This window comes from Eumetopias jubatus, unplaced genomic scaffold (assembly GCF_037043125.1).
Source record: "Eumetopias jubatus isolate StellerSeaLion01/CBP00866 unplaced genomic scaffold, mEumJub1_p1.0 scaffold_13, whole genome shotgun sequence".
Classification (NCBI taxonomy): domain Eukaryota; kingdom Metazoa; phylum Chordata; class Mammalia; order Carnivora; family Otariidae; genus Eumetopias; species Eumetopias jubatus.
The window spans coordinates 17,611,321-17,628,827 of NW_028274819.1; the positions used below are offsets into that span (position 1 = coordinate 17,611,321).

The 17,507-nt window shown below is 52.4% G+C and overlaps 1 protein-coding gene across 2 annotated transcripts in view; it reads left to right on the top strand.

Moving 5' to 3' along the window:
- The window catches only part of SYT13 (synaptotagmin 13), a 40,335-nt gene extending 32,919 nt beyond the window's left edge, over positions 1-7,416 (top strand). For both annotated transcript variants that reach the window (XM_088017835.1, XM_028111063.1), the window contains 4 exons: positions 28-162; positions 1,688-1,989; positions 5,295-5,424; positions 7,112-7,416. In XM_088017835.1, coding sequence (XP_087873961.1) covers positions 28-162; positions 1,688-1,989; positions 5,295-5,424; positions 7,112-7,416 — 872 coding nt within the window. The remainder of the gene's footprint in view (positions 1-27; positions 163-1,687; positions 1,990-5,294; positions 5,425-7,111) is intronic.
- The last annotated feature ends 10,091 nt before the right edge of the window (positions 7,417-17,507 follow it).

Here is a 17,507-nt window from a genome sequence, read left to right on the forward strand (position 1 = left end):
CAGTGACAGCCTTTCCTCTCTTAACAGGTGTGGTGGAGGATGTGTGTGTCATGGAGGCCTGGAACCCGGAGAAGGCCGCCAGTTGGAATCAAGCCCCCAAACTTCACTACCGCGTGGACTATGACCAGCAGAAGGCAGAACTGTTTGTGACTCGTCTGGAAGGTATTACTTTTATTTGACTTCCACGGGCTTCCATGTGCCCGTCTCCCCTGGAGGGGCTGTGGCTGGAGGGAGCACTCTGTAACCAACAGACCCTGAAATGTGTGGGGTTCCCCCCTCCTCTCCTATAACATCCGAAGTGGAGGATCCTGGTTGGCAAACATCTTGGCTCCAAGTGGTGATTCAGGGGCCAGCCTCCTTCCATCAGGGGCCCCCCAATCCTCTCAGGCTTCCTTGTCATCTTTATCTAGCAGGTGGGAAGAGAGGGAGAGAGCGCAACTGTCCCTTAAAAGCCATGACCTGCACAGGACATGTATCGGTCCTGCTCATTCCTGGAACTCAGTCACATGGCCACTGACTGCCAAGGAGCCTGGGAAGTGTGGCTCAGCGGGTGCTCAGCAGAAAGGGGAAAGGGGGTTTTGGTGAATAGCTAGCTATCTCTGCTGCAGGTGCCTTTGACATTGAATGGAGCTTTGTGCTAGATATGGAGGGTGTTCTGAATGGACAGCAAAGTTTCTGTAATCCGAGAACCGGGCAGTCTTTCCAAGGGGGTCAGGATGTCCCTGGTCTCTACCCCAACAATTCACTTTAACATCAGCAAACAAAGCTGAGACTTTGCAAAGGACTTGGGGGCTAACAATGGGCATTCTATGGCTCCTGGGAGTTGGGAGCTGTGAGCAGGAGAAATTAGACTTTTGTATTAAATTTCATATTTGTAGGGGGTGTTTTTCCTTTTTATTCTCTTTCAAGATTTTTTAGCCTTTTCATATAGTTTATTACATTTGGTCTTCACAATAGTCCCATTTAACAGATTAGGTAACTGAGGTCTAGCAACCTCAGGTGACTTGTCTGAGATCACTCCAGCTATTGGTGCTAGAGCCAGGACTAAACCCAGTTCCCCTGGAGCACAGTGGAGAGTTCTAGCAGGATACATGGCCTCAGGCCTTCACCTTCTCTTCCTGGGAAAGATCAGCTCCCCTTTCTCAGATGATCATTGAGCAGCCAGCCATAAAAGCACCAGGGGTACAAGTTTCTGGAATAAGTCCACCTTGGGAAGCATTAAAAACACCAAAGTTTGGAATAAGAAAACAACAGAGGTAGGGGCCAAGCGATGCACGTCACAAATGGTTGTGGGGTAAGTATTTATTTTGTGTGTGTGTGTGTGTGGTAAGTATTTAAAGTACAGAACAAACGAGTACAGGATCAGAGCACAAAAGGCATCAGCCGTTCGTTCGTGGGCCCTGGCATCTTGGGGACACATCAGGGTCATAAGGCGGGGAGGGCTCCGGGACGCACCCCGTCCCGTCCCTGTTCTCAGGGGACAAGCGGGCGCTGCCATGGGCCGCCTCAGGGGAGCTCCAGTTTCTAAGGCGATTCCACAAAGCCACGGTGGTCAGCCCTGGGGCTCTTGGACACCTGGGGTCATGACCATGAAGCTGGACGCGGCCACTGCGAGCGGGCCCTTGCCGCTCGCCTCCCCTTGTCCTTGCCAAGTCCCACGTCTGTGTTGCTGTCTCCTTGGCTGCAGCTGTGACCAGTGACCACGACGGAGGCTGTGACTGCTACGTCCAAGGCAGCGTGGCCAACAGGACCGGCACGGTGGAGGCCCAGACGGCCCTGAAGAAGCGGCGGCGGCACACCACCTGGGAGGAAGGCCTGGCGCTCCCCCTGGCGGAGGAGGAGCTCCCCACAGCCACGCTGCTGCTGACCCTGCGGACCTGCGACCGCTTCTCCCGCCACAGCGTGCTTGGGGAGCTCCGCCTGGGCCTGGACGGGGGGTCTGTGCCTCTGGGGGCCGCCCAGTGGGGTGAGCTGAAGACTTCCGTTAAGGTAGGGTAAGCTCTTTCCAGGGAAGCTGAAACCCGTTGGTGGAGCTTGGGGTGGCGGGACTGGGTGGGACTGGGCATTCCTCACGGGCTGGGCAGCGAGGGGTCGGAGAGGTCAAGGCCGTAGGACGGTGTGTGGCTATTCAGGCCCTCGGGTCAAGGCCTCATCCAAGGGCCTGCCACAGGGGAGCCTAGAGGGAGCCTTCTGGGGGACCAGTCTCAACCAGCTGATCAGTGCCTTATGGGGAGACTGCATAGCCTACAAAACCCCAAGTATTTACTCCCTGGCCCTTTACGGAAAATGTTTGCCGGCTCCTGTGCTCAAGTAATAAAAATACTACAAAGGGCATTCATTTTTGAGTACTTATGATCTATCAGTTGCTGTGCTTAGAACTTTACTTCGGTCCTTTCCCAGAGCAGCCAGGCAGACACGACACTGTGACTGCCTACAGAACGTGGGGATGGCGGCTTCGAGTGGTGGGATAACCCACCCAGGGTCACCCAGCTGGGACACCGCCAACTCGGCCTTGCGGCCAGGTTGGTCCTAAGTCCGGTGCTGTCCCCTCGCCACCGTGCCATGTGTCTATGAGGCGCCCTCGGCCGGGACCTTTCCTGCCCGACGCTTTCACTCCCCACCTGCCCCCCGTTTGGCTATCATCTCTTCCTCGTCTTATTTTTCTTTCTTTCCCAGGCTCTGAAACTTGATAAAAATTGGCAGCCATTCTCAGCTGGAGCCCGGCTGTTCTGCAGCAGGCTCCCTAATGAGTGTGTGATTTGGAATCACAGGGGAGGAGCAAGGCTTGTGGTTCGTTCAACTGGTAAACCAGCTTTCTCTGGAGGGGGAGGAACTCCCCCAGGGCTTCGGAGACTTCTAGCTGGAAGTCTCAGACCTGCTGTCCCTCCCCCTAGAAGAGCAAAATGCATCCTCTCATCCCTGAATACCTTGCCGGATTTCCAGGGTGTGCCAGGCCCCGGGCCCGGATTTGGGGACACAGTGGTAATTAAGACTAAACCCTGTCCTCAGGGCACGTGCCTTCTCCTTAGCATCACAGGTACCGTGTGCCTCAAAGATACCCCCCTCAACAGGTGAGCAATGTCAGGGGCAGCGAGCAGGCCAACCTAGGAGCTGGTGCCCTGAGGCAGGTCGGGGGGGGGTGGTCCCTGGCCCCAGCTGGGGGGTGTGGCTGAGGTGAACAAGTTGGGTGGAGTGTTCTGTGGCCGCAGCCCCGAAGCTTCTCTCCTCTAGGCCAGAATGGGTTAACACAGGGGCCATCCGTGCCCCAGTTCTCACCGGAAGATGCCCAGCCAAACACTGGCGTGTGCGTCACCGTGGATCATAGAGCACCCCACTCCAAGGGCATCTTGGATGATTCATTGAGAGCCCAAGAGAAAGTTGGGGGGCAGGGTGAGGGTGAAGAGTTATTTTTGCAGACAGGTACTTGAAGCAGCAGAGCTGAGGAGGCAGAGGCTGCTAAAATTATCAGGCTGGTACAGCCTGTGGGGTCCCCCCGGGGCTCTTGGCACCCCTACACAAAGGTGACGAGCCCTTCACAGGCTGACGGGCCCAGGTTCCTCTTGCCTGGCTTTGGGGGAGCAGGACGCTGAATCATTCTGTGGCTACAGCCCAGGCCAACCGTGGACCTCCAAGAAGTGATCTAGAATCAGGAGGCTGGGGCCCATCCCTCTGGGTGCCTGGACAGGTCCCTGGGCCTAGTTCCTTCACCGGGAAAGCTCCGGGTAAGGACTTGGGCTGCCATATCAGACCAAACCTCCATTCAAGGGTCAGCTTTGCTACTTCCCTTCCTTTGGCTATGTGACCTGAGGCAGCGAAGTGCCCTCTCCAGCGTCAAGGTATTATGCTTAAAATGAGAACAAGATTAGTACTGCTAGGGTTGTTGTCAAGATTCAGTAGGAGGTCTCACCCTACTTTCTCACAAATATTTATTGTGTGTCAGCTGTATGCTGTGTGCTGGGGAATGGCTTTGTGGGGCTTCCAGCCTAATGGGATCGATAATGCAATTGCACCTAGCGCGTAATAAGTGTTTAATTAGTCTTCGCTGCTATGATTCATGTCCTTGCCAAAGTCCCTTGTAGCGCCCAAATCATTTTGTCACGTGACTAGTTACTTAGGGCCAGTTGAATCACTGGGGTCATGTTGAAGACATTCCCCGCCCCGGAGAAAAGGGGTGACCCGGGCAGAGGGCTGACCAGCCTCATCTGGCCTCACTCCCAAAGCCCAGACTGGCTCTTATTCATCCAGAAACAATATACCCACTTAATCATTACCTCGAAAAGTGCTGCTTCTCCTTCCTTGATGACGATGGTGATCCTCAAAGCGCTTCATGTGGACCAGGCCCTTTGGGTGGTTGTATTATTATTCCCATTTTACAGATGAGTCCCTGGAGGCATGGGAAGTGAAGCCACATGCCGGAGCACACACAGCACCTGAATGGCAGGATCGGAGCTCAGACCCGGATGGTCCGGTGCTAGGGTCTACACCCTTAGCACCACCTTGGGACTGTGACATCTGCCTCCTCCTGGGGTCAGGGCGGCTCTTTGGGTCATTTTTGTCCCTCGGGGGATATGTTGAAACTCTAAACAAATGCTGGTCGGAATTTCAGTGGAGATGCTCTGGAAAGCCACCGAAGGAGGTGAGGCATGCTGAGGCTTGGCAGAGGCACCCGCACCTCCTGCAGATCATACTTGCTGCCAGTAGCCTCTGGTGCCCTTTCTATCATTGCGTGCCCAGCTTTTTTGTTGACACAGTTGGCCATTCTGTTGACCAAGCAAGGCCCCGCTCAGCATCTGTACATCACATTATTGACTCTCAGCCCTACAGGGGCTGGAAGGAATTGTCTTCTCAAACAGAGTAATGAATCACACCTCCCCGCGGCTCCCGGCGCCTGACCGATTGAGGCAGTGGTTCCCAAACTGTGGCCCCTAGGACCCCAGTGTTCTATAAAGATACCCCAAGAACGTGTTGGGGATGCTGGTGGAGGGTGAGAAGGGGTCCTGGCCCTCTGCCCCTGCCACATCCTAAGTGGCGTCTCTTCAATCTGTTTTATATGTCGGGTTTGAATATATGATATTCGGGAAATCACATTTTGTGGCAGATGAGAAACTCTTATTGAAGCGCACGCTACCTATAATTCCTCTGTGTCCTCCCTTCAGCAAGAAAGCAGCGTTGGTGGGTAAATGGTTTCTAGGATGCCTGACAAGTCCAGTGTGACCCCAGCCTCAGCATTAGCCGATGGGTCAGAAGCCACCCCTAAGTGAAGCCCCCCTCCTTCACCCTCTTTTCTGTTTCAGGAGCCCTCTGCAGGAACTGGAGAGGTCCTTCTGTCTATCAGCTACCTCCCGGCTGCCAACCGCCTCCTGGTCGTGCTCATTAAGGCCAAGAACCTCCACTCTAACCAGTCCAAGGCGCTCCTAGGGAAGGGTGAGTGAGAACACACTCCCTTCTTTAAATTCATTTCCGTATGCTCCTGGGCCAATCCCTTCATCGGGCCCGGGTATGAGCTACTTGCAGCTCCTGACCTTGCAGATCCACATGGCGGAGAGCCGGTCTCACCCGTGGGTCAGAGGAAGCCAGGAATTGGACTGTAGCCACGAAGGGCGGTATCTGGAGGAAACTAAGCCCGCCCCCCACACCGGGCTGGACTCACCTCACCGGCGGGTAGCAGGAAGGCCGGGCTGTCCTCCTGTCTTAGCTCGCCATTGCTGTGTGCCCCACACCCAACGCCAGTCTCTTCTGTCTTCTCAGTCTTTGTCAAGCTGCCACCCCCACACCAGCTGAGTGTGGGCACTGGCAGAAGGTGTGTGGGTGCATGGGCTGAGGCGGCCTGAAGCTTCGGGCGTCTGTGCCCCATATATCCAAGTAAGCATCTCTTCAGCATTCTGGAAGCCTCAGTTTTTCCTTCTGGATACCCCGGCACAGACAGACCCCCTGAGTCCTGGGGACCAAACAGGCTCTCTTGTCAGAGCAGGAGCACAGCACTGGCTAGCAGTATGATACCTGGACCCAATGCCAAGTGCTCAGAGCAGGATATAAATAACCAGGTATTTATAGCAGGATACAAAGAAAGAATTACCACCGTGTTCAGAATCTCTGAGCAAACAATTTTGGGCAAATGAAATCAGATGGGCTTGTCTTGCCGACAGATCCCCCAGCCGAAGGCCAGCATTCAGTGCTTTTCCTCGTCCCCTCCAGACAATTCTTTGCCTCCTGCTCTTTTTAAAAGCTCCTGTCAGGACAATTACGACACAACACTTTGTCTCCCAACTCTATCTGCTGAAATAAACTAGCCGCCCGGGGGGTGATAATTATAGCCATAAATACCGAGGAACAATTATTCTTACATTAGCTTTGGGAACCTTGACTAATGAAAACATAATCCGACTCCTGAGCCTGGTGATGTTCCATGCAAGCTTGTCCTGTGACCCGTGCCGCTATCCTTGGGTGGGGGTAGGGGGTGGGGGTGGGAGGCAGCTCTATTGGCCCAGTACCCATGGGGGTCCGTGCAGTCTGCCCTCACCCTCCACATGAACTGGGGTGCACCAGTAAAATTTATAAAACAACAGAGGAAAAGAACTCAACCAACCAGAAGGAGACCTTCTATCTTAATAATCAACAAAAATGCTCAGACGGAGAACCAAGGGGACGAAGACATGGGGATGGCTTCATTTTGCTGGTCTGAGTTGAAGATCAAGCTGTAGTACATCTGAGCCATTATCCGGGACCTGGGTTGATGTCGGACATGAAGACACTTGGAAGGGCTCATGGCAGGGAGTGGTTCCAGCTTGATCCAGTCATGGGCTACCCAATGACCACCTTGATGTATTGTACTATTGCGGGTTTTCCACACTATGGCCTAAGTTCTAGGGAGGCGGGAACTTTTACTGTATCCCCATGTCTAGTGCCTCATGGTGGGCATTTACTAATTGTTGAGTGGAACGCATGGCCCAGTGAGAGGGAGGCACAGTGAGGGTTGGGGGGTGTGGAAAGAGGGAGTCTCTGTGCAAATCTTCAGCCGGAGACCCTGTCTCTCCAACCCTAAGAGGGAGCATCATCCTGGGCCCACCACACCCCACAGGCTCACCCTTCCATCTCTCTCTCCTCCCGCCAGATGTCTCTGTCAAGGTGACCTTAAAGCACCAGGCGCAGAAGCTGAAGAAGAAGCAGACAAAACGGGCCAAGCACAAGATCAACCCCGTATGGAACGAGATGATCATGTTCGAGCTGCCTGATGAGCTGCTGCAGGCCTCCAGCGTGGAGCTGGAGGTGCTGGGCCAGGATGAGGAGGGGCAGAGCTGTGCGCTTGGCCACTGCAGCCTGGGCCTGCACGCCTCAGGCTCCGAGCGCAGCCACTGGGAAGAGATGCTCAAGAACCCTCGCCGGCAGATCGCCATGTGGCACCAGCTGCACCTGTAGGCCGCCACCCGGGCTCCTCCCTTTTTGGGCCCCGCCCCGCCCCGCCCCTCCAGCCCTGCTGTCCTCGGCGACGTCCTCTTTGTGCCCCATCCTCATTCTGACACCCAGGAGATAGATGTGTTTGCAAAGGCCTGGACCCCTTCCCTCTCCTAGTGCACTCTTATTTCCAAAACATGAGCAGGGCAGGGCAGTGTGTGGAAACAGGACATTTGGGTCACGCCGAGGAATGCATTGTGCTCCTCCGTGCTATTGAAGAGACACTTGTCAAATACAGCCCATGTGCCGGTTCGGCAGGTGGGGTCAGGCCCAGTGCAGAGAACGCTTAATGTGGGGAAGAACGTGTGCAGAGAATGCGGCTCTTTAAAAACAAGCAGTTCAAAAATGATGGAGGAAATAAAGTATCCTGGATCAACTCATAGAGTTAGGGATTGGGATGGGTGGGATGACATCTTAGCCGGCATCACATCGTGCCCCTGACCCATGGCAGTCACCCAGCGGTTCTCGAACCCTAGTGTGTGAAGAATCACCAGCAGATTCCCCGGGCCCACCTGTTGACATTCCAAATCAACATTCCTGGCCACGACCCAGGCACCTGCATTTCTACCAAGCACTGTGTGGTTTTGATGCAGAGGTTGGAGCACCGCACTGGGAAAAATTTCTTCTACCGCATTCCAGACAGCTTTTCCCAGTCCTTGTCGGGACTCCCAATACCCTGGGGCAGCCCGCTCCGAGGCTGGACATCTCAATTGTCAGTGTGAAATTTGGGAGGCCTCTCTGGGTCTTTTTTTTTTTTTTTAATTTATTTTATTATTTTAATTCTTAATGTTTTCATTTGTGCTCTTCAGATCCTGTTCTTGGACTGAATTTTGTGCTTTTTATTGAAGAACTCTGTTGTTTTATCTCAAAATCAGTTTATGTTATCCTCGGGGAGATCTTCCTTAACAAGGTGTACGTAGGATTCCCCTGTTTGTCACGAGGCGCTTGTAGTCACACCCACCAGCATCACCAAAGTGACCCTCTGAGACAGATCCATCTTTCTCAGCGTTCCAGCCATTGCAGGAGGAATTCAGTGGAGGCACATACCGATTTAGTCTATTACATCTGGCTGCGTCGAAGTGGCCGAAGAAGGGAACTTGAAATAGGAAAGAGTCTTGTGTGAATGTGTCTCCCTTCCTCAATTTTCAGGGCCCACCACCTTCATCAGTAAGTAACCAGCAGCTAGGCTTCAAATTCCTACCTTCTTATTCCAAACAGTGGTCCATATGGTCAATTAGATGCTGAGTCTTGCTGCGTGGGTATAATATTTGCCCAGGAACCAGGATTCCCGGGTTATTCTCTGTTATTGACCATCTGTAAAATGGGGCCAGTGACATGGCAGCTGTGTCTCTGTGAATGATGTGGTAGATGAAATAGTGCTCAAAAACCGTAGGCACTCTCTGGCTAAAAACGAACTGCAGCCACCTGCAGGTCATCTTTAAGCGTCAAGATGGCAGCTGATGGTGACTGGAAGGGGCCAGAACAATCCCAGGCACTTCCAGAACCAAGGATTCTGCATTTGGGCTCCTTGCTACTGACACCCACCTCTGGGCTTTCAAATATCACCCAGTCCTGTGATCTACAAGGGAACCCCTAGGTGAGGTGGGTTAACGGCCATGCTTCATGCCTGCAACATGGCAGGCCATTCTTGGCCTCTCCCTGAGAATCGGAGCAGGGGCCTCATCACCTTTGGTCATGACTTTCCGTTTCTGTGCAGAAGTAGAAAAGCATCTGAAGAAAGAGAAAAAATATCGAATCCCTGTTTAATTGGGAAGTCTTTCAGATAATTGAAGATCTTGCTCATTAAGGCTGCACCTCCTGCCAAGTTTGTTTGTTTGTTTGTTTTTAGGTAAATCATTTGTTAGTGATTTCCTATAACATGTTTCTGAGGCTCCCCTCACGCTCTAGCCTCTTGGTTTTGGTTGGCACGGCCACAAGAAAACAAAACATTTCCAATATGGGCTGACCGGTACTCTCCTCTTGGTAACATCGGCTACTCCAATGTAGAAAAGTCTGGATTCTAGACTTAGCATCAGGAAACACGGGTTCTACTTCCTTATAAACCTATGCACCTGCCTCACAGTTATACTGAAGGATGTTTGAGGTAGGCTGGGGAACCTCTGATGTCAAGAAATAGCAGCCCTGCCTATGGTCATTCCATCACGAGGCATCCATTTCTTTGTATCGCAAGGGTTTTGTTCTCCAGAATCCAAGCTCAAGGTTGTCTCTGATAGGAGTCAGATGCCACCACAGAACATCTCAGTGTTGAGCACCATTTCACTTAGCACGCCTGCCCAGGAATGAGGGAGGTCTTGCACGGGATTTTGTCTGTTGTGTTCACTGGTGTGTTCCAAGAACCTAGAATAAAGCTAGCTCGTGGGCCCTCAATAAATATCTGTTGAATGAATTGATGAGTGAAGGATAGATAGGGGACTGGACAGAAAAAGAGACCATAAGTGGCATAAAAATCACTCTGCCCTGACTTCTCAATGGTAAAAGCATCAGCCATCTCAGCAGTCGGCCTAAACGTTCCCAGGTGAGTACTCCCATCACCTAATGACCACTCATATATCTCCATACAAATGTAACAAACGATAGAAGAGAATATAATTGCTACGGTTTTCCACCAAAACTCCGTCTTGGTGAATTTTAAATTGCCCGGAGACCTCAGACCACCAAATCAACAAACTTCAGTAATCTTCCCATCTGGGTGTCTTGTACCAGACACATGTGCGATTTACAACCAACTTAGAGTGATTGAGTCTGTGTGAAATCAACCGATCGTTTTTGAAAGACACCCCTTGTACTTGGCCAGGGAGCGTTTTCTAAGAAGGGCATGGAGCGAGGTGAAAATAAAGGGAGAACCCGTCGTAGACCCAGCTGGGGACCCCAAGGTGACCTGGTTCTTTCCTAGATACAGTGATGGGGATAGAGAACTGGGAGTCCACCCTCATTAATCTGTGACTCTACTTCTCACATCAAATCCGAGTGTATCTGCCGAGTGCTCATCAGTCAAGACCTTGCACGTGTCTGTCCATTTCACTTTGAGATATGATCCTTGGCGTGGGTTGAGTGACCCATCACTCCAAATGACGCTATGTAGAGACGGTAAGATGAAAGAGAAACTCTCCAGGGCCAGTTCCTTTGGGATGTAAAGGAGTCTTGAGGGGCGGTAGCTGCAGCCTGAGCCAAATCAAGGCGAGGACCCCCAAAAGAGATACCTAGTCCTTGTGATTTGTTTCTGCCGCCTGTGTTTCCTGTTGTCAGTGCTAAGTGTGTATTTGTTTTGCAATCATGAACTGAAGCACAAAAAGACGCATGAGACATTGTAGTCATATGTCTGGTGTCACACTTGGGAGCAAAAACCTTTCCGTGGTAAATAAATCATTTCCGACTGGGTCAGGTGCCCCGTGTTTTCTTTTTCCTTTTCACTTAATATTTGAGACACATCAAATGCACAAACAATAATTTGCTAAACACTCATAAGCCACTACCACGTTTTATAAAACTTGATGAATGCCATCAAAGTCCCCTCGGTTTCACTCAGGAGAGTGCCATGTTTCTCCCCGCCCCAAACGTGTCTTCACCCCTTCCCTCCATGTATACATAAGCTCTGAGCAGCATAAGAGTATCTTTGTGTTTTAAACTTTATTTAAATTACATCCCACTATTTGGGTTCCACATTAAAATTCTGAGCTTCACCCATGCAGACATATTTAGCTCTAACCCGTTTGTTTATTTATTTATTAACTTATGTATTTGTTTGCTGCTGTATAATATTCAATTGTATGGAGAGGCCACCATCCCGTTCTCTTATTGATGTACATTTAGACATTTCTTTGTTTTTTCCATTACAAGACTGCTAGGAACATTCTCGTGCATGTCCCCTTGTTCCCGTGTACAAATTTCTCTAAGGCATGTCCCTAGGAGTGAGTAGAATTGCTGAATGGTAAAGTGCTCTTTATGCATACACGTGCATGTGTGTGTGTGTGCGTGTGTGTGTACTCACGCCCCTGGTGGCTTTGCTTGAGCACCAAATCCAAGGTGTACGCGAGTAGGGATGCAGGCAACGGGCATGGCCTCTTGGGGCTCTGACTTCATTCTTGAGAAAAAAATTAGGTAGGAACTAGAGACTTCTTTCTCTAACATCCCCAAAAGAAATACTCCTATCACTGGAAGGTCAGTCCATCAGCCAATGGTTCTCCTGCCCTCCAGAAGGTGGGTAGGGACAAGGGGACTCCTGGAGGCCTGTCACCCTAGATCCTCCTGGTGGCTGCTGCAGCCCTGGCCTCTGGAGGCAGAGGCCCTGGCATCAGGCAAAGGGCAGGGCCTGAATTTTATAGTCAGTAGGGAATTAGCCAGGGCTGATTAAGACTAAAGTTCTTGTAATGGAGAAAAAATCCATGAAGAAAGCCTTGAGATGCCTTTGCTTCCCAAATGCATGCAATTCCTTATTTTATATTATACACATATTTATTATATTGTAAGGACAGCCAGGATTTTTAGTTTCATAATTAAGTAGAAGTAGGTCCTGTCCCACAGAGAGCTGAGTATACAGACTGTTTCACAGGTACCTATGAATATGGCCCACCAGAGCCTAAAACTAATATCTGAGAGTCTGGAAGAGAGGAGACGAGTTCATTAATCACAGTATATGGGGCTTTCCACTGAACTGCCTTAAATAATAAGCTCTGCCCCTGCGTATAAAATTGACTCAAGTCTAGGGCACTGCAGGCAGGAGCCAAGAACCTACAACCCAACGTGGCTATGTCACTTCATGGCCTTGGGCAAGTCACTTGCGTTTGGGCTTCAGTGTCCCTATCTGTGAAATGAATTTGGACCAAATGATCACTCACTTTAAGGTTTTAGGATTCTTTGACCTAGACTGGCAACAATGTACTTTTCACACATAGTTTCAGTCTCCTGTCTGGAGCATAAAACAAACTAAACCCACCTACTTGTGTACCTGCCCTCTCCGTCCCATGCCTGGTAGGTCCCCCTAGCATCTTCTGACAGTCACCCACTCCTTGAGGCAATATATAATGTCACCTGAGGCTCTGAGTCAGCCTCTCTCATGTACTTCACTGCTAATGGAACTGGTGGTAATTTTCCATCCAAGAGTTCCTTTTTTTTTTTTTTTTTTTTTTTTTACCACCAGTTGGAAGCACCACCATTCCAGAAGCTCAGAACCCTAGCATCTGTTCTGTCTCCCTTCCAGGGCAGACACCCGGCAAGGCTAGAGCCACAGGATGTGCTGTGGATAGATTTAGGCGGCTGGGCATTTTCTTGGTGCGGGTGTTGAAGAACTGCCCCCCTTCTCCCCTCCTTTTCCTCCTGCAGGTGGGCCAGCACAGATGGTCCTTGGCAGGAACCTCAGAAGCTTCCCCAAGCCAGAGATGGAGGCAGACACCTACCTGGGGGGAAGTGGGAGGAAATTAGTCTTGGGGCTGGAAGCCAGGCGTTGCCAAGGAAACCTGTCTAGTGGTGGCCACACTGTGCTCAGGGCCCTGGGGTGGTTCTTTTCCATCTGGGTGTGGTCTCCTTGCAAGCAGCCCAGGCTGGAGTATGGTTTCCCATTCCAGTTTCCCAGCACTCTTTCTTGGTGTTTCAGGACAGCCCACTGGCAAGTGGGTGTTGGCAGAAATCCTGCTTCAGACATCCGGGGGCTCAAACCCGGGACAAGCAAAGAGAAACTGGTTTTTCTAGCCAAAAAACAAACAAAACTTCTCTGCAGCCCCTTTTCCCTTAAAAGCCGGGTGGGATGAGCTCTGGAAGCAGAAGAAACTGCCCTGAGGGTCTTTAGGCTGAGAAGGGAAAAGTGACTCCCATTCAGGCAGAGGTGTCCAAGTCAGCAGGCAAGGGAAGTGTGGGTGGCTCTGTATTACAAGTCACAGGCAACCCCTCATCGAGGGTAGCTATAGGAATTCCGGGTGAACAAGGACAGCAGTGGGAAACCACACAACTTCCTAGCACCTACTCCATCCTAAGAGGCTCTCCATCCTACTCTATCGAAGAGGTAACAATATAATGATAATGATGATACACAGCATGGAGTAGCCCACCGCTCTGTGCTAAGCACTGAAGACACAGACTCAGATAAGTGACTTGCCCAAGGTCTCACAGCTTGTAAGAGGCGGGGACTGAATGGGGTGTTCTCTAACCCTAAAGTCCAGGCTCTGACATACAGCCAGTGACCAAGGGTCTTTATTGCTAAGGTAACTTAGAGGCGCTCACAGTGGCTTTCAAATGTTGCCTAGAACCGTGGACTGAGACTTGCCAAGCTGGAAGGAGCTCAAAGTTCTCTTTCTTGGGGAAAAGAGGGGACACCTGCTTGGATTGGGAGGGACCATTATTCAAGGGACGAGCAAGCTGGAGTGGAGTATAACTCAAAGAAGCATCTCAGGGGCAACCTCTAGCTTCGTATAGAGAAGAGGCCGGGTCAAGGCCAGATGTAGCCCAGGGTCAGGTGCAGGATCATCCTGATCCAAAGGAGAAACCAATACAGAGAAAGAGGAAGTGGAAGAATCCAGGATTTCCTCCGTGACCAATACAGCATGAATGGGATTATACTTGTATCATGGGCTTCTTAAAGTCATTCATTCCACCCTTTCAATAAACATCGATTAAATGCCCACTATGTGACTGGAAATGCACACACACACACACACACACACACACACACACACACAAGGTGGCAAACAGAGATAAATATCATGAAAGGAAATACCAGGGGGAACACTGAACAGTGCCTCGGGGGTGGCTATTTAGAGAGGGACCCTAAAAGACGAGAAGAGCTCGGCCATACAACTGTCCTAGGGAAGCCATCCAGGCAGAGGGTACAGGGTATTGGGAGGTCCTGAAGCAGAGAAGAGCTTGGTGAGCTTGAGGAACAGAGGAGGGCAGTGTGGCTGGAGCCCCGTGCAGAGGACACAAGCCGGGGCCGGGAGGTAGGCCAGGGGCTAGATTGCGCAAGGCGATGGTCGTGCTTGGGACTTTGGAATGCGCTCCAAGGCTTAACGCTGGAGAGTGTTAAGCAGAGAGGACGTCATGACTAGATCTGTGTTTTCAAAAGATCACTGTAGAAACTGTCGCATAGCGGCCCCTTGGGTCTTCGGATGACTGGCCAATGTCCTGAGTCTTCTCTCGGAATTGAACTCCACTTGTCCTTTGCACCTTGGAGAGGGTTGGTGGGGAGCATCTGGGGAGAAGGAGGAAGGAAGGGAGTGGGCGAGACTTCATGGTCTTTACCCCATCCTCCAAGCCCTGCTTTGGGGGGAACGACCTCATGGCCAAGCGCAGATGGAAGATCTTTCCGTTCCTTGCTTCCTAGATGCAAATGTAGGTCAAATCCGGAGGGCCAGCCACGGAGCGCGGGCCGACCCTGGTTCACCCGGGCTGGTCAGACAGGGACAGGTATGCCCCTTTGCTCCTTCCTTCCCTGGTCGTCCTCCTCTGGGAAAAGAAGAGAACCAGCACATTCCACGGGAACTGTGGAGTGGCTTTCACAACAGGGAGCCTCTGAGTGACCAACTGAGGGGCCTGGGAGGGTCATAGGCTGGGAGGAAGACAGCAGACACTAGGAAGGCAGAGGTTAAGAAAGGGGGAGAGGGACAGCCCCTGAAGGGAAGCCAGACTAGGGGGAACAGAAGTTCAGTGTAGGAGAGCTGAGCATCCTGAGAAGAAGGAGTAAAAACACTTATCTGTGTCTTTATTGAATTTAGGCCCATCTTCATTCTACAACAATTTGGGCAAAGCATCGCTGATTGCCCACCTCCATGTCAGTGCCGTTAGCAAACTACCAGGGCAAGCGTCTCCCCAGGGGCCAGGTCAGCGTGTGGAGACCTGAGCAAGGCAGTCGGAGGGCTAATCCGACACCAGTCTGTCTGCGACAGCTCTGCGTGTTTCCTCGAAGAGCTTTCTGTGTGATAAAGTCACGCGGGGGCAGGTCGATTTATTTTAAACGGTTTCAGTTACACCTCCTTTTGGCCAGATGGGTGGGTGAGGCACGTAGGTAACCTGCTGGAATGGGCTCGACTGGAGGAAAAGAGACAGGCAGGAAGGGACTTAGAGGTCTCTTGTAGTTCCTTCCAACGTGGCAGCGGGCCGGCTCCTAGCCTGACCCTGGAGCCCTTGCGATGGGACCGATTCTGAATTGCCCAGAGCCCAGACCTGGGTTGGAGGCAAGGAGGCAGAGATTTGACCTTGGTGAGTAAATTTAAATGCTTTTATTAACAATCTTCTTACATTACAAGGATAATATGACAAAAGGAAAGTTTCTGCGTACATATTATGATAAACCAACATAGCTCTATTTGTATCCAGTGTTCTAGGCCCCGCCACACAGGTACTATAAAGCGTAGTCTGCAAAACAATAACATCAAGAGGTTTTTTTTTTTTTTTTAAGAAAGAAAGTATTAACATATTAATATGTGTGTGATAATAGACTCCTAAGTATTTCCCCCCCACCCCCACTTTATTTTTCCTTTGTGATTGAAATGAACCGGTTCAGCAGCGTGGGGGTGGAGAGAAGGAGAGAGGGCCGCAAAAAGAGCAGATCAGACTGCTGGCTCTTCCCCAGAGACCAAAGTGAAGACGGAGGGGCGCCTGAGGGCAGCCCGGCCCTTGTCTTCTTGTGAGCAGTATTGTAACCGGCTGTCCTCCCCTGGACGGAGGGCCCGGTGCCCGTGAGGCCCCAGGGTATGCTCTCTCTCTGAGGTACAGTGCATCGTGGATTGCTCCCCGGGGATGCCCACCCCCTGGCCACGGGTCTGACCCACCTCCGTGGCAGGAAGGCTCGGGCTGGCCTGGTCTCTCTGGAGGCACTGGTGGGTGTTCCGAGGCCCGGCTGGCAGCCAGCTGTGGCTCAAGGAGACCCAGGCAGATGTGGAGGGGAGAAGAGGTGGGCATTGGCAGAACAGACCTGCCCCAGACGATAGGTATAGGGGTGGGTCTGCTGGAGACTGAGGTACGTTGGCAGATGGCAGGAAAGAGGAGGACATGGGGTCACAGGGTCACAGGAGGCTCGGGGGACAGAGGTAAGTGCCTTTGGAGAGCTGAAAGGCCCAGGCCGGTCTGGGGCGCAGAGGATGCAGCCAATGCGGGCTGTCTCCTGTCACCTGCCGCCCCATCAGCCCCTCCTCTCCCACCTCCAGGGCCAAGAAACGGTGGAGAGAAACCTGGAAGCTACGCGGGCTCCTGATTCAGTCAGGGCCGCACAAGCCCTCCGTCTTGCTACCAGCCGCACCAGTCAGTGCCCCCCTCCCCGCCAGGCCTCCAGACATCCCCTCCCGGCCTGAGGTGGGAGCAGGGACAAGCCAGGGAAGGCACCCTCCCCAGTGGAAGCGGATAAGCTTGGGGCATCCGGCTCAGCCGCTGCCTCGAGTCACAGAACGAGAACAGTGTACATGAACTAAACCTGCCGGCTATGGTGGCGGTGAGCTGCAGGGGTCGCTGGACCTCCACGCGGGAGGCGGGGAGGCGGGGAGGGGGGAGGGGGGAGGGGAGCGTTGTCCTGAGTACAGCCAGCAACAGCAGCTGTGCAAAGTGGGCTGAGCCAAAGCCCTGCTTCTGAACTTGAGTTGCCACTGAAGTTATGAGTGCGTGGGTATGTCTCTCCCGCCCTTCTCTGGTGCCCCCTGCCTGGGGCCGGATGGACCCTGCACGGTGGGCAGCACCGGCTGGTGCCGCTCCTGCTGCCCGCCTCACTCCTCCGGGGCCCTGGCCCACCCGGTGCAGGAAGGGGTGAGGGAGGCTGGGCCGGCCTTACTTCAGAGGCTTGGCCTCTAGGGGGCAGCAGAAGCACCTAAGGTGGGGAGGGCAGCCACCTCCCTGGGCCCCTCTGGGTCCAATGTGCACCTTTCCTTTTGCCACCAGGGCTGCTCATTCCTGTGGGGGCTGGGGGGGGGGAGGGTATTGGGGGAAACTGTGCAGCGGTCCCTCCACTGGGGCACAGAGACCACGTCCCAGGGCCACGCAGCCCTGACCACCGAAGCGTCGGACGGCAGGGGGTAAGGAGGGATAAGGGGGGCCCTGCAGCCGCCACCCAAGCCCGCCGT